This window comes from Python bivittatus, unplaced genomic scaffold (assembly GCF_059951505.1).
Source record: "Python bivittatus isolate LINGU-HERP-01145 unplaced genomic scaffold, Pbiv_v1 ctg000700_np1212, whole genome shotgun sequence".
In the NCBI taxonomy this organism is placed as follows: domain Eukaryota; kingdom Metazoa; phylum Chordata; class Lepidosauria; order Squamata; family Pythonidae; genus Python; species Python bivittatus.
In genome coordinates this window covers 50,553,693-50,575,724 of record NW_028277098.1, presented here as the reverse complement: position 1 = coordinate 50,575,724, position 22,032 = coordinate 50,553,693, and the positions used below count along the sequence as shown (strand labels likewise).

Genomic DNA, 22,032 nt, shown 5'->3' with positions numbered 1-22,032 from the left:
TAGTCTGGACCACTACTAGACAAATGGGCTATTTATTTAATTTTATTTATTTATTACATTTATATGCCACCCATCTCCCCCAGAGGGTGACTCTGGGTGGCTTACAATTAAAATCCAAAGCAGTAAAAACAATAAAAGTATAAATATCCATATTAAAATTAATAACAAATCTATATAAAAAAACTATATAATTCAAGATGATGGGGGAAACGGTATCAATCATCCCACCAGCCAATTCCAACAATGAGAGCCCCCATCAGGCTCCCAGGCCATCTGGCATAGCCATGTTTTCACACTTTTACGGAAGGCCAGGAGAGTGGGGGCAGCCCGCACCTCAGGTGATAAGCTGTTCCACAGGGTGGGGGCCAAGGCAGAAAAGGCCCTCTTCCTAGACCCCACCAGCCGAAATTCCTTGACTGGTGGGGTCCACAACATGCCCCTTCTGCTGGACTGAGTGGGGTGGGCAGATATAACGGGGGTGAGACAGCTCCTCAGATAACCTGGTCCTTGCAGATATTCCAATGCACCATTGTTGCTACTTTGTCATGCCTTTGTTTGAAGTAAGTCTGCACGGTCTTCTTGCAGCAGCTAACTAGGTGGCCCACCGTTTCTTCAGTTTCTTTGTAGAGGCGGCATTTGCTATCTGTTGCTGTCTTCTTAATTTGTTGTCTGTTGCCGTCTTCTCAATTCTGGCTTTGTATGCATTTGTTCTTAAGGCTTGGTCTTATGCAGCCAGAATTAGCCCCTCTGTCTCTTTCTTCAACTGTCCTGCTCTTAGCCATTGCCAGATCTGTTGTTATCTGCTTTGCCTGCTAATTTTTTTGTGTATCGGCCTTGCCATGTCTCTTTTCTATTCTTCATCTGGTCTTCCTTGTAGACTGGTTTGGCCTCTTCAGTACTCAGTAAGTGTTCGTGGTGTACTAGCTTCAGTCCATCTTCACTGTCCTTCAGATATTCTTCTAATGCCCTTTTTTCTTCTTCAACTGTCTGCTGTGCTTGCAGTGTTCCACACCCACCTATGCTCCTTGGTAAGTAGAGTCTGAAACATTGCTGTGTGGACGAAGGGCATGATTCATTGTCATTATTTTTCTGGTCTTCTATCCAGGGCTTCTAGTTCTGCTTGAGTCCAGTCCACTATTCCAGCTGTGTATCTAATGACTGGAATTGTCCAGTGTTAATTGCCTTGAGGGTATTTCCCCCACTGAGTTTGGATTTTAAGATCTTCTTCACTCTCATGATGTATTCACTACTAACCTTCTTGACTTCACTGTGCTTGATGTTGTCAGCTTGAAGGATGCCCAGGTATTTGTAGTGATCTTCTTCATCCAGACTCTTGATGTTATTTCCATAGGGCTTCTTGATTCCTTCTGTTTTCACTATTTTTCCCCTGTTGATGGTAAGGGTGGCACATTTGTCCAGTCCAAACTCCACTGCAGTATCTTGGCTGTATATTTGGACAGTGTTGAGCAATGATTCTATTTCAGATGGATCTTTCATTATCAGGTAGGTTTTGCCAGATGTTAACCAATCTTCAATTTCATCTCTTTGCAGTATGTTGTTAAACTGCTTAGGGTAGGTGCAGACCAGTCAGATGTTTCAATCAAAAACCATGCAGTTCAAATTCACCTGGTACTGACCAATTCTCGATCTTCCTTGCCCTTTTCTCCACTATTTCTGCTGTTATTACAAGTTCTTACATTTCAGTTTCTTTTTTATTCTTATCCACCTCCTTTATCCAAACTGCATTCTTGATGTATTTCTTTGGGTTGAACCATAGCTGCGCCCAGAACTGCACTGTTTCTTCTTTGTTAAGTGTTGACTGGTTCATTGCAGTCTCTCCATTGATGGATTGGTAGACATACTTCTGATTCGATTGAAACTGGAGATTCTGCCTATAGTGTGCAATTCGAGCTTCGTATCTGCTGATCTTTTTGGCTATGGCTATTATTTGCTGCTTTATTATTTCTAGTGCTTCTTTGATCTTCCTTGTTTCTAGGTGATATTTCTTGATCAGGTATTCTTTAATCTTGTTCTTCAGCTTCTTTTCTTTCCTCTACTTGGATCTGATCTTAGCGTGCTGATTTTATTTTCCAACCTGATCTTCCCTTTTGGTGGTGCACTGTTTGGCTTTTTTCTTGTTTGTTGATTTTGCATCCAAGGTATTCAGTTATAATTGCAGCTGTGCTGTACATTAGTTGGTTTGTTTCTTGCGGTGAGCTGGTGCTTATATTTGATATTACAGTATTGGCATCTTTTAATACTTGTGCTAGCTGTTTCTTTGTAACAAGCTTCAATACAGGCAACCTTATTCTGTTCTTTTTGTGCTGTTCTAGATGCTCAGTTATTCTTTGTTTCAATTCCTCTTGTTTTTTAGTTAGAGGGCTTGGTTCTTTCTGAGGAGAATGCAGAGGAGAGGGTGCCTGGTTTGGGAATGAAAATGATTCAGAAGCTGTGCTGGCTTTATCTACTGCCGACTCCCCCTGGTTTGCCTCTACAGTCTGAGCTACTTCTGGCAAGGCTTCGATTTCTTTGCCCTGGATAGACCTTTGCAGTTCTTCCAATTCTACTTCTGTGAATACTTTATTTCGTATTATAAATTGACATTGATCAGCTAGCCTCTGTTCTGTTATTTCAGATTCTGGATGTTGTTCTTTCCAGAACTGGTGCATTATTTTCAGATATCCTCTTCTTGTTGGACTTGATTTGTAATAGATCATTATTTCTTTGTTTTCGGTCTTTGTATATTTGTGACAGTAAACAACTTTTCTTCCAGTAGTCCTGCAACTGCTGGCCCTGGCTGCTCAGCCAACAGTCCTGAGTCCTATACCCCACTTGTCACCAGATGTTCAGGAACTAGTACACCTAGCACAGTCCTTGTCAACCCAGGCGACGATTGATCTGGTGTAGATTTCTGTAAATTACATCTCACCCTATTGTTTATGGGAGAAACACTCTTTGTCTGGCTCGTTTGATGAGACCTGCCCAGTATGGTTGAACCTCTGGCATAGCTCTCATCCTCCTTGAAGCATGCAAGTCCCACAACCACATCAAGGTAGTGCCTCACTGGGGTTTGTTGTTGTTGTTGTTGTTATGGTCCTAGTGTTACCAGGCTGCATTACTATGTTTCAATTGGACCCAAAGAATTATTAAAATCCAAATAATATTTTCTGCATACTTCTGCCAGAGTAATAATGAAAAGGTTGACTGATTCTCCTTGTAGTATACAGTTGAGCTGTATTTTAGTTTTTTGTGTTCAGCTTATCAGTATATACTTTTTTGGGTTGTTGCATCCCAGAGTATAAGGGAGTACATTGAATTGATGGCATTCCAACCTTATGTAAAGGTGCTATTGGTCTGGATTCATTATTCATTCATAATTAAATAAAGCCCACCTCTTGTTTCCTACTGGAATGACAATGTTATGGAATTTGAGTTTCAGGCTTCTATCCTGTAGTAGGAAAAATCCATGCAATACTAAAATGAAACAGGTTAAGAAGTACAAATTAAAGAAAATTAGCTAATATTGTTTTAGGTTTTATACAGGCTCCTATATTTTAAAATCCACTGCTAAAGAATTTTCATTATGAATATTTATGCATAATTAAATAAAACCCATTGCAGTCTTTTCATAGAAATAAACCAATATAGCCTGAGCAGATTTTATCATTTATAAAAATGTTGCCCTAAACATCAGTTTATATTGCACCTTTAGAGAAAATGTAACCCTCAGATGTTGCTGAGCTAAAACATCTAGAAGCCCCAGCCAATAGAATCAGTGATTTAGCAACATTTAGAGAGCAGCAGATCTCCATTCCTGTTATACCTGCCATCCTGAGAATAAGTCCTGTTAAACTCAAAGGGACTTTTTTCTAAATAGTTATGTATAGGAATACCTTGTTAGGTGATTATGATTGACTGGAGCTGCTGTTAAGAATACACAAGACTGAGAATCCACTATCTCCCTGGGCAATCTTGTTCCATTATTTAATTAGCAACTTTGCAGAACAAACTGCACCCTAATTTCAGTTTGTCCAGTAATGCTGTAACTGAACGTTTATGCTTAGCTTATGATTCAAAGGGGGATTCGTCAAGTTGGAAACCATTAGCGCAGAAGCAGAAAAGAAAGACAGTTGCTGCTATAAGCTGAATAGAGAATATGGTTACTTGGAAAGGTGGCAGGGGAGAGAAGCAAGGATGAAAGAAAGCCTTGGACAAGATTGATAGCCTCGTTGCCATTAAGAAAAAAATTAGCCGATGGCGGCTATCATATTAAAGAGTGAAGAAGCCGTGAATTATTTTCTTAAAGATCTTATCACTTACAATGATAATTTTACTTTCCAAAAGGCCACTTTTAATGAGGCGAGCCAGGCAAAAAGTCATGATTTAATGCCAGATTTTTTTTCCCAAACACATTTTACTGCTTTTTTGTCCATGTTTAAAAAGCACCAGTGACCTTTTTTTTATTTAGCTTGCCCCAGGTGTAATGCTCAAGCTGATCCTCTTAGGGTTTATAATCTCAATAGAGTGTGCCTTTACCCAACAGAAGGATGATTTAAAGGAGAGATAGAAATATGATATCTCACTGGCACTTGGACAAATCTGTTGCTCTGCTTTTCAACAGGGAAATGGTATTTGCCATGGAATTGTGACAGGGAATGGAGCTGTGGCAGAGAAAGATTGAATTAGCTGTTTCATTTCTTTTCTAAAGGAGTTCAGGGGAAGGCAGGGGACTCTGGACTTCTGGTGCCTGCTTCTGTATACTTGGCATATTCAGCAAACATTTTGGATCCACACAAAACATGTTAGACCATAGAATGTGTTGTGATTGAAATGTTCTGCAAGTAGAAGGAAGACAACATCAAGGGAAGTACATTATTTGGGCAATTTTCAGTAAATCCATATTTTATGATTAGTTGAGATCATGAGTTTTCTAAGTTTTTTTTCTCAGAGGAGCAAAAGTAGAATGGTTCAGTTCAAAAGATAAAGGGAATATTTGAATCTTGAATTTTTTGATAGCTTTCTCTGCTTTTCCCAATGCCAGCCATTACAGCAGGAATGTCAAGAGTCTTTCAGAGGTCAAGAAAGATGATCTAAGTTGAGCAAATCCATAGGATGCAATGAGTTACCTTTCCCCCATTGGCAGTAAGCCCCTGGGTGGGGAGAAAAGTTGCTGGAGTATTACATGATCTAAACACAATAATTTATATGGCTTGGAGATGGGGGGATTAATAAAATATTTTTTTAAAACTATTCATGATTATAATATCAGTAATTTGGGAATATGTGGTTCCTCTGTATATATATAATTTTTATTAATGATTTTTAAAAAGGAAGATAAAAACTAATACAAATAATATAAAGTAAGAAAAAGGAAAGGAAAGGAAAGAAATCAGAAAGAAAGCTAAAAGCTCAAGAAAGGAGAAAAAAGAAAAATAGAAAAGAAAGAAAAAAGATACAAAGAAATAGCTTCTCATCTTCTTTACAGCAGTTATAAGTACAATTATAAATTTACCTCTTACTCTATAGTTACAATATAACTCTCTTCTTTCTATCATCTATCCTGTTTAATCATCAAAACCATAAATCATAAGGTTTTTGTTGTTGTTGTTTTACACAAAAGGTCCATAAGGGGTTTCCAGTCAGCAGTAAACATAGATATTGTCTTTTTTCTGATCAAACAAGTCAGTTTAGCCATCTCAGCAAGTTCCATCATCTTTGCCAACCATTCCTCCATTGTGGGTAGTGCCGAATCTTTCTATCTTTGCACATACAATAATCTCGCTGTGCCTTTGAATCCAGAATTTACTAGCTTTCTTACACATCCACCAAATATGATAAAATATCCCTTCTTCTTGTTCACATTTCCAACATAAATTAGAAGTGCATTTATACATTCTATACAATTTCTCTGGTGATATATACCAGTGTGGTTCCTGACAATCCTTTTATGTGTGGAGGGGCATAGATCCTTGGCTAGCATGCTCTTCCTCTGGAGTCCTGCTGATTTGCTACAACTAGTTTAGGAAGTGAAAGGTATCCTCTTCAACAGATTCTTCTTTTTCCCACTCGTACTGAAAAGCTCTAGGGATGATATAATGAAGGCTATCTGTGGGTGTGTTGGGGAAACATAAGGGCTCTGGGTGTGTCCCATTTTGGCCCCTACCACTGGTGAACCAGTGCCAGTGGTATATCTATACTGACAACATTTTCTGTAGATATAATTGAGAAGTCTCAAAGAGCATAAGTGCTATCTTTCCAGTAGAACTTTCTGCTGATGGAAAATGAATTTATTTTAATTCTTGTAGCTGTCCAATTGACCTATGGCTAAGCTTTAGAATCAGAGGTTTAATTGATATGACTGAGTACTTTAGGATCAGAGTTTTACCTTATAAAAATGAGTATTTTCTCCTGAACCACAGGAATAATGAGTCTTTTTGGTTCCTGTGCAACAATACATAGGTAAGTAAAGACTAATATTCTAGAATGTTCTCTGGCTAAGCTGTGTCAACCTACTGCTTTTCACGTAATGCTAAATTGCCTCAAACCCCTTAGCACTTTTTTACTGTTAGTACTTAATGAGGAATATTCTCAGTCACTTTTGTACTTTTTCTCATGCTGAACTTGCTTATTTTTGTGGGTTTTTTCACCTTGTTAATTTTTTTTTCCTTTACTCTAAAAATATATATTTTTAATCATTGTACTTATTTCATGAGCTCTTATTGGCACATTTCTTTGCTTTAAGCCTCTTCACAATTGTTCCAGCTGTAGGTGCAAATTCCCACCCTCAGACATTTGCAGCAAACAAACATCCTGACTATCTTTTCGTCTGGATAAAGAACTTTGTGAAAACTTCAGTGCCCGTTGCCAGAATTTCATCCCTCAGACATGATGGAACTTTGTTCTACCTTAATGCCTCACTCCGAGAAGAGGCTTTAAAAGCTATTACTATGGCTTCTGTGAGAACATGTTTGGTTTCTGTCCCAGATGCCTCTCTACTTCACCAGCTTCAAATAGATAACCAGATTCTTCCTTTGAGATCAGTGACTCTGATCCCAACTGGCTGTGACTATCTGCAGCATCCTGACTCCAGGAATGTTGCTTCTGTCTCTGATATGGCATCCAAGAAGACTAACTGTGGCTATATTGGAGAACTATAAACCCATAGGAAGAAATGTAATACAAGTTCTTCTTATGAACACAGCAATGCAGCATCAAATCCTGCACCTTTTGTATTGCCCAGTTGAAATATTATCCATTGTAGCAATACACAGTCATTAGTTGCAGGACATTCAGTTCCCTTTTTATTGACACTGCTCACTTTATGGCACTCTTTGATTTTAGGAGTATCTCAGTCTCAGACAGAGCATTTTGGTCCTACCTTATCTGAAGACATTTGCAAGAATTCTCCTGAGAACCAACCACATATTGGCCCTTGGTTTCAGTATTTTACCCAGACTTTGTCACTTGACTGGTGCAATTTACTGCTCAGTTTATGCCCTGGTAGTCTGACATCAAGATGGGGATACCTTCCAATACTGCACTCCTGGTCATAACAAATAATGCTATTCTCTTTGTTATTAATCCATAGTTTTTCATATTATGGATAGGAACAATATGGAATTTATTGCTGGAAGAATGTTTTATTACCAGCTGTCTTCTTGGTGTATTTACCTGCTTTACTAAATGACCATTACCTGGACAGTAGTTGTGTTTTCAATATGGGACTAATAGCTTTCTATAGCTTTATCTTCAGATACATCTTTATGTCTATCTTGTCCTTACCTGGGACACAGTGGTTGACTTCTTTGGAATGAGCTTTGACTTATTTATCTAGCCATCACTTGCCATCTCAGCAATTTCTGCTTTTATTTCCCTCTGTATTTCTTTCAGTGACTATGCACTCATTTCCTTAATCTATTTAGTAGCTTCTACTTACAGCAACTTATCAGTCACTTCTGGCATTTCCTAGCCAATTGTGCACTGAGGTCCGGAATAATGCTTCAGACTCAACCCCTGTATAGCAGCACTGTTACCTTTGCCTGATCCAGCATTGGGAGGTCACCTTTTCTGTCCAAGGGTGTTTTGACACATGTGGAATGTTTCCTGAATATGTCCAGAGCTGAATAACAATAAAATGTGTCTTCTTTTTTCAACTACTATATCCCAAATTCTATTATAGTTGACTCTTCAAAGAATAAGCTGACTTAAAATGCCTTCCACACTAATGGATAAGGAAAAATGAAAACTGTGTTATTTTAGCAGACTTCTGCTCTGGAACTTTCCTTTGCAGCTCACCATGTGTACATGGCTCACTATCAGTATTTTTCTATAGGAAGAGATGGCTATGGTTTTTGAACGTTTACCTGAGGACAAGAAGCTTTTGGTTCAGATATTTTATGCAGAAGCTTGCCATTTATTCAAGCTACAGATCAATACATCCTGCCATGTTGCAGACTGTGCATAAAATAATATAGCTGGAGCTTTTTCCCTCAGGAGGCACACATGGCTGCACTTCTCTGGCCTTGTCAATGAAGATCAGCCCCTTTCAAAGATTTGCCATTCAGTGATGCAGGCCTCTTAACAATAGGATGGATGATATCTTATATAGGATTCAGTAGTTGAGGAATAAGCCAAGTACATAGGAACTGCCTCACAACCATCTGCTCATCTTTTCAATAGTAGTTCTAGAGGATGGGGCATATATCTTCATATTGGCAATGTCCCAAGGACAACCAGTACTTCAGTTAACCAAGAAAGCAGAATTTAATGGAAGTGGCTTTGAAGATCTGATGGCTTCAAAAACATCAGTGGTTCAGTTTACTCAGTTGTGCCTTTATTCATCACAAGAATAGTTTATTTATATTTTCCATCAAGACAATTGTCCATATGCTATTTCCTTTCTCTTCTTTAACCAGCTGTGTAGTGTTTCCTTTGTTTAACAGAGACCCTGAACCTATTTTTCAAAAAACTATTCAAGATGAAGTGACCCCCACAGGTCAATCAATTATGAGTCCAGAATGGGTTCATATCCACACTGTGGAGCCAACAGATCTCAAGTCTATAGACAGTAGAATTGTTGAGGCTATGTATCAGTACTCAGGAGCTGTTGGTAGTCTACAAGGTTTGTGGGGGATTTCAGTCCCCTTTTGTCTGGATAAATATCCTTCTAAAGTTTTTATATAAACAATCAGGGAGGGCCATGAACCTGCTCTCTATGAAATTCTCCCCTCCTTTTTCTAAGATGGCCTCTCAGTGGAACTTGTTTTTTTAAAAAATTACAGTTATCTTCCAATCATTTGAGCCTATGAAAGTAGCATTCCTTATGGCAGTGACTTTAGTGGGAAGAGCAGGTAGGCTTTGTATCTTGCAGGTTGACCCATCTTAATCTGATCTGGCATTATGACAAGCTCGTGCTATGACTTCACATAACTTTTTCTCTAAAGCGGTTTATGATTTCTACTTTTCTCAAGACATTGTACCACCAGTCTTTTCTCCCAATCTTGTTCGACATTGGGAGTCATCTTTCCATAGCTTGGATGTGAATTGCAGTTTAGTCTTTTACATTAGCAGAACACAAGTCATTTCATAGGTACCAGATATTATGTTTCTATAGTTTAAGTTCTGATACATGACCTTCCCAGCATTTTTCTCAGTAAGTAATAGATTCCATATTTCTCTCTTATTAATTAGAGTTATAACCCCTTTGACGTTCAGGCACAATCCACAAAAACAGCTGATGCATCCATTTCTTTCAGAGTGTCTGACCAGCCTTTTTGCAGCATTGCTGTTTAGATGTCATATGACTTGTCTGGCCAAGCAATATTTGCTTCCATTTTTTGTTTCCATCATATAAGCTTGCTAGTGTCAGACTTCACACCAGGCAACAGAGTGAATCTTGACAGTCTAGATACTCTCGATCCCACATTCAGGATCTTGTTACAGCAGAATGTTCACAAGGACGATGCAAGATAGACAGATATGTTGCTTTATTGAAGACAAACAAGAAAAAGATGTCAAATATGTGCAGAAGATCTGTCTGTTATAGAACCCAGAAACCATCTATCTGTCTGTCTGTCTGCCTGCCTGCCTACTTGCTTGCTTGCTTGCTTGCTCCAGGTCTTTTCCTTCTGCATTTTTGAGTCAAAGAACTTTGGTAATTCTTTTCCTGGTCTTTTTGTTTATTTAGAAAAAAATAGTGGTTTTGCTCTCCTGTTAGTATGAAGAAAATTGTTTTCTGTGAAAAGCATAATTTAAATTTTTTTCAGAGTCAGAATATGCAATAGAACCTTCTCCCTTTCACTTACTTTCTCAAAGTACAGGAAAATAAACGTCAAGCAAGAGTAGAACCTTGACCTGGAAGTGAATCTAGGGAATCCATGGATCATATTTGAGTGGCCTTAGCAACATTTGATTTCCATCTACTGTATATACTTGGGAATTGTGCTTAGGTTAGTTCATTTGGCAAAAATTGCAGATTTTGGTTTGGGATATAGCAAAAAGCTGTGTGATCACAAATTGATTCAAATGCTTGTTATTTTATGGGCAGGACAGGATATCAGATACTCATTTCCTTTGATGCTGAATTCAAGAAAAGTGCAAATTGTAGCACATTAAAGATAGACAGTATCTTTAAATCTACAACTTGGTGTTGACTCCATATCTATCTCTTCCTAATTTAATGTTCTCTCTTGGTTAAAAAATATGTGTCCTTAATTGACCCATCTGAGCTGAAATCAGTACCCATGTGTGAATGCAATCCACAGTCAACAATCAGATGCAAATACTGTGAAGAGTAGCAAGATGGGCACTTAAAATTGAGAAGATTTACAATTCTAAAGTTTCTACTTCTGCTCTTTTCCCCTTCCCAATTCTGTCTGTATCCTTGTAAATTCTTCTGATGCTGCCTAAACAGAGGTACTTTCTCTGCATCTTAGTGAAATGGGAAGCACAAATGAAGTTCAGTTTGGTGCTACAGCAAAAGCTCAACTCATTGATATGGTGTTTAACATGCTGCAGAGGTATTTAGAATATAACTGCTTGCTACAATTTTAAGAGGCAGTTTATTCATCTTAACAGAGAGCGTATGTAGAAGAGGGCCTAAGATTGACATCTTTGGGATTAGTTTAGCCTTACATTTTTCCCAGAGGTCATTGTCATGGTGCTCTGGAGGTTTGTAGAATAAATGGGGCCAGCATTTTTCTTGGGACCACATGATATAAAGTAATACATAATGTTTAATTTACTGTCTCTGTAGCTAGTGTAGCCATTTTTCACATAATCATATTGAATTAGAACTAGTTGCATGGACGGATGGGGAGTCAGCAGACTAGCTGCTGGGGTTGGATGGAGGTTCTGAGAAGCTATACCGGTAGCACTCTGAAAGCCTGCATTTTGTATTTTTATGTCTTCACTGAATCAGATTGAAAGCTGAGGTACCTTTAATACTTTCTATCAGGTCCCTACAAGAAGAAAAAAGTTATAATGCAACCAGTACTCCTGCAGACCTCAGAATACTGATGCAGCACATTCATATACAGGGAGTGGAATTAGTTCAAATAATATTTTGCAGTGTTGCAGTTCCTTCTGAAAAAAAAAAATAAGGCAAGGGATTGTCTGCAATATGTAATTTTCTAAAGTAGGGATGGGAACATTTGAAGGCTCACTGGCTGAAACTCAGCCTCTTGATTTTCCAAAGGGCTACAGGAAGCCATCCAGTAATACTATAATGTCACTGGAAAGGGCAGAACTGGTCAGATTTTTTGCCGGGTGGGGTTTAAGTCAGTCTCCTGCCCAAACTACTTGTAGTAATGCTCCTGAAATTTGGCCATTTTGAAGCTAAATTTCAATAGCATGAAATGGAAGTGTAGGGGGAGGGGCACATGCAGCTTATAAGCTGCAGGTTGTTCTAACTCTACAGATCCAAGTACAGCATTTGCTCCCCAAATGACAATTTCCCCCTAATTTATTTAATAAGCATTTTACACTCTTTGTCATCAGAAAGTATGTCAAATTCAGGAAAGTAACGTGTAAAACTATGAGGAAAAACAGCATTTTCTGTAAACTGGACCCCCATTTTATCTCTAATGACAATCCTTTCAGCTGCCATGAATTCAGCCAAAACTTTGCATTGAAGTGTTTTTATGTGACCAGGTTGTCAATAGGAGTTAAATTCAATTCAAAGAAATCTTTAATTATTCATTATACAATAGATGCATATGCTGTATATGGATGTATAATAAGTTAGTTGAGTTTTGAGTTAGTTGAAATCCAGCCCATAAACTTATTTATCTGCAAGATTTATATCCTGCCTTTGTTCAGGGACTCAAAGCTGCTTAAAATATTGTGGGAGCAGCTATTTACCTTTTGTGTTTACCATTCAGTCCATACATGTCCTTACAATATGAATAAAAAACTTCCTAGAAAATAAAATACACAATTTTTCATTTGGCAGGCAAATGTAGGCAATTTAAAGTTGTTCATTCATTAGCTTGGAGCCGGAGTTTACATTTCACAGGTAAAAGGTTTCAGGAATAAGAAGGAGAACAGTCCTTATTGCTCTTAATTCAATAGTCTAGTTAGTATGTATAATGTAGTAAAAATGAAAATGTGATTCATTCTTCGTACAGAGGGCATACAACTTAGAGCTGCAAGATAGAAAGAAAAGGGCCGTCATGACGTTTACCATTTTTCAAGCAATTGCCAGGGCCTGGGACTGATTTTTTTTTCTTCCCCCCCCCCCCACCCGCCACCACCCACATCATTTCCTCAACTATCTACCAAGCATCCAATAGTTTTCATTTATATTTCCCACAAGGCAAGAACATAAGAAGACCCCTCCTGGAACAGACCAGAGGCATTTCAGTTCTTCACAACCTCCACCTTCATCTCTGTGGGAAAGCCCATAGTAGGGCCCTTGTATAATAGTACTCCCTTGTTCATATTTACTAGAGATTTTGTATCGAGAGATTTACTAGCACCATAATTCCTAGACATTGTGGAGAAATACAAAAGCAGCTGTCTGGGACCACCAATCAGAGAAGTGATCCCAAGGGCAGGCAACTCATTTTGCCACCTGAAATAAAAGACAGGATGGCATTTCCCACCCCCACTATCCCATAGAGAGAGAGAGAAAGAGCTGATTGAAATGCCAGTTGGATCTCTCCTTTCTGATGAGGGGTCATATCGTCCACTGCATCAGAGGTCAGGATGTAAGGGGATCAGGAAGGTCATTTAGCACGCACAACTCTAGTGGTCCAAGAACTCAGCACTGGTTCCCCTGCCTCAGCATCTGCCCCAAGATAGATGTCCTGTTCAGCTGAACGTTGGAGCTCAGTGCTGTCAGTTGCAGGTAAGGCTACTGTGGAAAGATTACCAAATTACTGGGCCCAGAGCCCCATGCAGTCCTAGTGGGAAGCCTAGTGGGAATGGGGGAAATAAAATGGCAGTAGTGAGCGATACAAGGTCATGAAAAACGATTCGGTAAAAGTGATTACCATTATGGAGGAGCTTTCACAGAATCAATCTGATGAATGGGAAGGAAAGGGAGTCTATTCCAGCACAGCAAAAAGTGCAAAGAAGGGAGTCAAAAGAGTTAAATATTTTGTTTTCTTTTTTTTTAGTTATTAAAAATATTATATCCTGTGGCAAAGCAGGCCACAGCAGATAAATAGAGAGCAAACCCCATCCCATTTTAGCACTGAAGATGTTACCTAGCCGGGTAATGAAACGTTTGCAAGAAAAGAACCAAGCTCAGAGAACCCCAAGGACTCCACATTATATCCTTTCTTATAAGATTAACTTCTTATAAGATTAACTTCATGACACATAAAACCTGACAAAAGCAGGGGCAAATAGGAAGATTGTGGCATAAGTACTGTTATTATGGGTGCTGTTAAATTCTTCATCCGTGAAATTTCCAGTAGTGGTAATTATCATAAAAAAGGAAAATAGTACTAGCATGTGGTTTGGTACTGGTACCAACGTGGAAAATTTGTCCATGCTAAAAATTCGGGAAATGTTTCCTGAAAGTAGATTGAAGTACTGCCTTTCTGTCACGTTAATTAGCTTCAAAATGGCAATTAAATGGTAGGCAAGTGAAGAATAGATAAAATATTATAAACTCCATTCTGTTAAATACACATGTCAACAAATTGGTCCCAATTTTTCTCTGCTTATAGAATGAATATAGAACCTAAGTCAGTTTAACATTTTGGTTTAATTTATTAAAATTGTCCTCTTATTTTATTAATCCTTATCACTCATTAGTGTTATATAATGTTGTACACTGTGTGTGTGCATGCGCACGTGTGTGTGTATAAAATTAATCTGGTATTATTATCACAGTATATTTAATAATTTGTGACCTTGCATTCATTTTGCCATATGGCTTACCCATTCATGTGAAATTTAGTTAGTATTCCTGAGAGCTTCTTAACAATAGCATTTATTTTCACTGAATATATCTCTTTTAACTATAGTCAAAGCATTCTTGTCATTTCCCATAAAACTCTGTAGTAGAAGGAATTTATATGCCCCTGCCCTGAAGTCTGCAAGGCACTGATAACCTTCAGAAATACCATTAAATTACTAACTCTTTTGCCTTCATAACCTGCTATAAAAATAAGAGAAACATCCTCGCAACCTGGGATATTTCAGAATATTAATGAGAGATCCTATAACTGTGTACCATTATTTGTCATTTCTGAAGAATTTGTAGCAGTTCTCATTCTGCCTACTTATTGTTGTATTTATATCATTTGAGTACATTTTCTAAGGAATTTTCATTCAAGTTAGGGGGGAAAAAAGATATTATTTTGCTTTTATCTATTTGAACTTCCTGCTGGTATTCCTACAACTAATAAACTGCGAACAATGGAAAAAATGTAGTTTTTTTAGCATGGAACTTGCCCACTGGTGGATCTCTGTCTCATGATTTTAGATGATATCTAAATTCAGATATGGGCTCCTACTTTAAAGAGTTAAATGCTATAAAAACCTCTGCCTTGAACACAAACAGCCTGTGCAGTTAATATAAACAAGGAAACTTACTTGAAGAATAGGAAAAAGCATGGCCCATTCTTATAATTCTTTCAGTAGTAGTTTATGCAAACTATTACAGGAGAAACCCAAGAATGATAGGCTGTGTTTGTCTGACATGCTAACCCATAGTTGACTTAACCATGGCTTTCTTAATTGTTGCTACTATATATCACTTCTCCTGCTCTATTTCCCCTCTGCATTCTTAACCGCTGTCCCTTTCCCCCTCTTTTCCTACAGTCGATTTTGTTGTCAGCCTCCATCAAGCGGGAAGGAGATTCTCCAACAGCATCACCTCATTCCTCAGATGATATTCATCACTCTGACAGATACCAGGTGAGAATGATACCAGGAGGACTCAGCTGACGACTGAAAGCCAGGAGCTACTAAATGGCACTAACAGATCTTTCAGTGAATGATGTTAGTCTTTATATGTCATATGTAAATTCAGATAGTACTTGTTTGATACATAGGTTCCTATATCCTGGAAACCTTGACTGAACAGTACTATATAATACATGAATATTACTTTGCAAGTTCCTTTAAGAGGATTACATCCACTTTTTATTTCCTATTGCTTTGTGTTAGAGTAGTGGTTGATAAAGAAGATTATTGAATATGAGAATATTTGTGTGTGGCATGTATATATATATATATATATATATATATATATATATATATATATGACTATTGTACAGGTATTACTTTTCAAGTGGATAAAAATAGAAAGCCCAACAAATTGTCCCAAATCAGCAAGAAAAAATAAGACTCCATTCTGAAAGAAGCATATGTTGCCATTTTTTAAGAAAACAAAATTTGAAGTATGAAAGTTTCAACAGTATTTTTAATAGTTGCTCATTACAGTGTGGAAGCACTTGATGGTATGATCGGTTCTTGCTCTTCACTGTCCAAAGCCAACAGAACTTGCTGTCCAAGTGAACACCTTAATTTCATATTACATTCTACTAGTAGAGTTTTTTAAAAAATGAAACTTGAAATACAAGGAGCTGGTGATGAATTTTATAGATAAATGGGCTGTACCCTTCTAATTGGAAGATAAAATGCATAATTATCCCAATTAACTCTACTAGTAGGATTAACTTTCTCTGTGAGTTGTATAACTAATATATGTGTATTAGCAATAACAGTAGCCATTGTCATAAGCAGATACATTGTTTACATAGTTTATATTATATTTCAAACATCAAGTGCTTTCAACATGTATTTAGTTCATTCTTTCAAAAACCATTCAACAATGTTTGAATCTTATCAAATGTAATACTTATAATAGCATTTATACATATCAAGAAATTCCAGCTTGCATTTGGGGATTTGCCTGTTTTGTTTTGTTTACAGTATTTTTTGAAACAAGTCTTTTAGGGGCCCATAAATTCTTTGGCAAGGTAAGCTGGAATTGTAGATGGTGCTTATACAGACTCTAGGGGATCTTTCTTTTCTTTCAAATTATTTTTAACTGTTCTGAAAATTGCAGGTCTGATTAGTAAAAAAACCCCCAATGTATAACTGTTATATGAGTTCAGCTGGGAAAATAGTCAGACCTCAAACATAAATCCAGCCAAGGGTTAATTAAAAAGACATTGTGCAATAAATCACCCTTTGATTCCGTGGGCTGAACTTTCAATGAAATACTCTGTGTGTGTGTGTGTGTGTGTGTGTGTGTGTGTATGTAAAACTGAAGTACTAATAATGGTGCATTGCAAGTTTTTTGTGAGATTTATGCTTCCTACGAAATGTATAATAGGAAGAGATTAGTAGGCAAACATCTTCTTGTAGAGTTATTTTGTAAAAAAATATCATAAAAGCTTGAACTGAACAACTCTGTTGCTAGATGTAGATCACTATTGGCATTTGTATCATTAAAACGTTATTTTATTTATGTATTACTTCAGCCTGTATACCTTTTGAATCACAATGACTCTGAATGGTTAACAACAAGCCTATACAGGGGAAAAATACAAATAGTTAAAAATAATCAAATAACAACAAATGCCCTGCCTATGTGCCACCTTTCATAGGGTACTAGAACCCTCATATAGACAATCTGAATTTGGGATGTTAGTACAAGTTATGATGAGGCTATGCATTTCAATCCATTTAGATACTAATATAACCTGGTCTTATAATTGAATGTTCAGGAGCAGGAAAATTAGGAAGTAGGAAAGTTAATTATAGAATATTTCAGGCTGATTAGGAAATTAGAATCTTCACTACTATTTGTTATTCAGGGGCTATAATTTCAATAATTTGAAAAAAATGGTTTTAAAATTAGATTTAAATATTTTACAATTTACACTTGTGCTGTAAAATCCAAGAAAATTAATTTAAGAAACTCATCTTAAATTTTGCACCATGTACCTTGTAAAGATTTTGTTATTGTGTACTGTGATAGCTGTACAAGGTTGCCTTACCATATTCAAGTTCATTACTTTTCATGACAATGTCACAAGACACAAAGAATTTGTTTTCAGATACAGCTTTCATTCATGCATATGTGAATGCCTGCATTCTCCATTTGACAGTATGACAACCTTTGGGAACTTCAGCAATCCTTACTCTGACATGGAAGATAAAATATGTAAGAAATATGGAAAGAGATTTTTGTTCCAGTAAAATGAATGGTAAAACCAGAATTCACTGTTTCAGCTAAGGGCAAGTCCACTTGGCAGCCTTTAGCTGCTTGACTCCTGTGATATTGTCTGGAAATTAAGCCAGCTTAAGAAATTGCCATCTGGATTTCAAACTTTGGCTGACCAGGTATTCTACCTGGATGGCAGTTATCATGCCCTAATTAGTAGATTGCCCTGCTTCTTTTTCCTTCCCACTCATGCCTGGAAAGCAAGCACCAATCACTTTCCTTTCTGGAAAGGGTTGGTTTTGAGGACACATGGTTTCTCTTTGCATGAACAAACATCCAGCAGTCATAGAATAATAGAGCTGGAAGAGACCTTAGAGGTCATATTGTCCAACTCATGGCTTAAAGCAGGAATTGCTTGCTCATGTTGAACATTTCTTCAGTGCACTGGGTAGTGGGAAACACCACTCTTTTACCATTCTTGCTATCACCTGAGCTAGAAGGGGAAACTGGAAAACTCTTGTCAATTTCAGCCCAGTGGTGGCTCACTATTGGGGAAAAAGGCACTGCTTTGTTTTCACTGTTCTTTCAGTCCCTTGTAGAACTCTTCTCAATTTCACCCCAACTCCCCAATATCCCAAATTAATAAGTATCATGAGGAAATGAAATGAAGTAGAGCAGACAGGCCGCTTTGCATGGTTCATGCTGGCAGTATTGAGAAAACACTGCTTTAGACACAGAGCAAGAAAATATGTCTCCATAGTAGGCTGGGGATGGGTTGAAGATGATGTTGTGTGTTCCTTTCCCAAAGAAATAATTAGTGGCTCCTCCTTATGCTGGGGTGAGCAGGAGGAGCCCTACATCATCACTCAGAATTCCTTAGTATTGAGTTGAACATTTTACTCACACAAAAGAAACAGCATTGCTTTTTGAAAATGGAATTTTTATTCTATATCCTTTCTTCACAGTCTTATGAATTTGAATAGGATTAATGACATGACATTTTTTTTCTGAAAAGAAAAAAAACTGTTCCAGTTAAAAAATTCTTTGCATCTATTTCTCTAACACAAGAAATCAATTTAGGTCAGGTCCTAGAAAATATGGAGCACTCCTATCTCTCAGTGTAATAAATTTGAAATGAGAATGCTAAGCATTAGACTGAGTCAGGTTATAATATTCCAGACCAGGGAGGGAGGGGTATTGGACAGTAAGTAGAAGGAAAATGCATGATAAGAGTGCAATTTGCCTGAAGAAAAATCCATTAAAAATCAGATTTCATCCTTTTTCTCTAGGCTAAGCTGTAAGTAGTTGAAATGAGGGAGGGGCCAATTACATCCCAGTTTCAGGATGTAAATGTACAGCCCAATTACATCCTAGCCTTAGCAGAATTAATAATGTATGGTTCCTTCTGAGAATCTGTTGGTAGGTACCTGTTTCAGTTTCTGCAGAAATTATCAGTATACACAGTACTAATCTGATCATTAAAATATTATTGGAATATTTACTTCTATTTATTCAGATACTCATTTTTTTCCATTTGTTTAGTTTACAAAATATGTAAGCTACCTGATTTTCAGTCAACCAGAATGTCATCCCACACATATACATCCTTAGATGATATTTATAAACAGTAGTATATGAAGAAATTCCCTGTGACAGTCTCTAATTCTGATATAGTGTTTTGAACCTCCAAAGACAAGGACCAGTAAATTGTGATGCACTTGTGTTCTTACTGGAGTCACCTGTCAAGTACAATATGGACAAAGTATCTAAACAAGAGTTTCAGTGTACTAGAATGAAGCTGCCAGCCAAGATTGTGTTTAAAGCCCCAAATAACCTTTTTCCTTTCTCTCCCTTTCTCTGAATCTCAGTAAGACTATTTCATTACTGTTTTAGTTCCCAAATGCTGTCTTAATATTTGTGAAATGTAAAGCTGTCCATTCATACAGCAATTTGTGATGGATGTGTTTGCTATAAATCTTATAAACTCAATGCAAACCTCACATACAGAGGTACAATTAAGAAAAGTAAAGGGGTGAAGAAATTTGAAAGAGTTCCAAACATATTTATATCTTCATTTCAATTATAGTGCCTACTTATAATGCATATCTATAATTGATTTACTGTATCTCTAATTGACTGTAAGTATTTAATATAAATCAGATCAGAATTAATACTAGTGCACTCACATGTGATAAAGTAATAATAACACTTTTGTTGTTATTAGTAGTAGCCCAGGGAAAACTTATGTATATAAGGATTCCAATCTTCAGGGGAATAGATAAAAATACCAGACTGAGTGAACAAAGAGTAATATTAGAGAAACATAAGGATACAGATCTTTGCTAAACCCCATCACTTAAGTTAAGGTGGGGGAGATTTCTTAGAAGTCTACATAGTACTGCTGCCTTCCATGCAGTACCTATTTGCTGAAAGAAAATGTGGGGAAATCCTCTATATTGAAATAATTCAATGGTTTAGGATTTTTAAAAATTCTTAAGGTTTTTAAAGCTTTGGTCAGCTTCAACAATGTAATCCTCAGATCAGTAACACTGTCACACCTATTGGCTTTAATACTTGGATAGTCTTGATGGTTGCCGAGGTACTGCTAATAGGATAGGACTTTTTCATGTTTGCAGGACATAGTTCCTTCTCTTTGGGATAAAAGCTATCTTATAGGTGTAACTTTCTTGCAACAACAATTCTGACTTCAGAGAAATAACACAGTAAAATAATGTCTGACAACTCTAGTAACATTTTGATTACTAGATTATGTATTATGATTATGATTTGGAAAGATTTTTATTTGGATATTGACCCTACAAAGAGCTCCAGTTCACCACGGCCAACTCCCACTGACTTTAATAGGCTTAAGAATTTACAAGACATGAGCATATTTATTGATTAATCTTTTTTATTCCTGTTTTTATATTTTAGTTAAACTTGTGCAACAAAGACAACCAATCACTTTACAGACTATAATAAAAGGGCAGACTGCTTATATACTCAGAACAGTGTATTGACTTCTGTTCTTACTATGTACAAGGAAATCTAAAGATTCTCATAAAATGAATATAATTCATAAAAATTCATATGAAGTTCACAGCAATTTGCTATCAAAACAAGCTTCTTTTTAGGCTTTGCAAATTGCGTATAAGGGATTCTAGCCTCTTATTTACTGCTAAATTACCTGTTATCTGTTTACTTTTTGTGACAGCTACAATATTTTTAAGACTAAAGAAATTTATTGTCCATCTGGGACATCATATTAGCAGTGCGCCCAACAGCTGCATGATCTTCTTTTATAGGCAGGTGGTCTGACAATAAGGTCCTAAGGTCAGACTTTGGGTGGGTTTTTGCCCCTTTCAAAGTTATATCAAGTTTGCTATTCTTGCTTATTAGACATAGTGGTATTTTTCTGCTGTTACGTTTGTGTTTTGCTTTTCTAGAATTTTTTTTTTTTAGTGAGGGTTTAAAGCATCTTTTTCTGACTTTGTATAGCTGAAGTTTGCACAATATGCTTATCCAGGTTAACTGAACTTTAGTTTAATGAATAAACTGATTTTTATGGATTTGCACAATATACAGTACTAAATCTTAAATCTGAAAATTAAATTTCTGTAGTGTAGATTTCTTGTTTTTGTTTTACATGATTGTTGCCATTTGTGTGGAAACGTTGCAGCAAAAATATCTTGTGACAGTTTAAAGATCAGCAAATTTATTACAGCATAAACATTTGTGTATTGTGATCCATTTCATTAAATGCATGGACAGTAGTCCGCAGAATCTGTTGGCAAAATAATTTGTAACTTCATTAAGGTAACACACATCTATATTATGAACATAAATCAGGATGAAAATTATGCACTGCCATGCCATTTCCAATGCTGCCATTAGCAAGATTTTTTTTTTTCATTTATTTTAGGAGATATATGCATTTCTTGGTTACCTGGCCAAAAGAACATTCTTTACTTCTTGATCAATATAGAAACAGGCTAGTGAAACCAGAATATTGGGTATCTACCAAAGGTGATGCTGCTATGAAAACAGGGGCACACGTGTTTGCAGCACTCTCATTCTCATTTGATTAGAGAGAAAAAAAGAGTGCTATCAGTATCTTTGATCCTTTATCGTGAAGGGGGAAAACGCTGCTTTTCAAAGTACAGAACAGGCGCGCTCTTAAGCGTGTATTTGTTTTAACGAGTTGTGGGAGTCGCAAAGTTCTCAGAAAGGCGACGGGGAGACCTGATGGCTATCTCCGGGACTTGGGCAGACTACCTTTCAGGCATCCGGACTGTGGTAACCGGTGTTTACAAAAGCAATTGAGGAACGCACTATTACGGCAAAAACCACTCAGCCCTCGCCCGCTCCCAGCCTCAGTTGCCATGAGAACAACTTCCTCT

The 22,032-nt window shown here is 37.1% G+C and overlaps 1 protein-coding gene across 7 annotated transcripts in view; it reads left to right on the top strand.

The window, feature by feature from the left end:
• Nucleotides 1-22,032, top strand: part of RNF220 (ring finger protein 220) — a 366,981-nt gene that overhangs the window by 235,402 nt on the left and 109,547 nt on the right. For all 7 annotated transcript variants that reach the window (XM_088153606.1, XM_088153604.1, XM_088153605.1 and 4 more), the window contains one exon: nt 15,277-15,372. In XM_088153606.1, the coding sequence (XP_088009732.1) occupies nt 15,277-15,372 (96 nt within the window). The remainder of the gene's footprint in view (nt 1-15,276; nt 15,373-22,032) is intronic.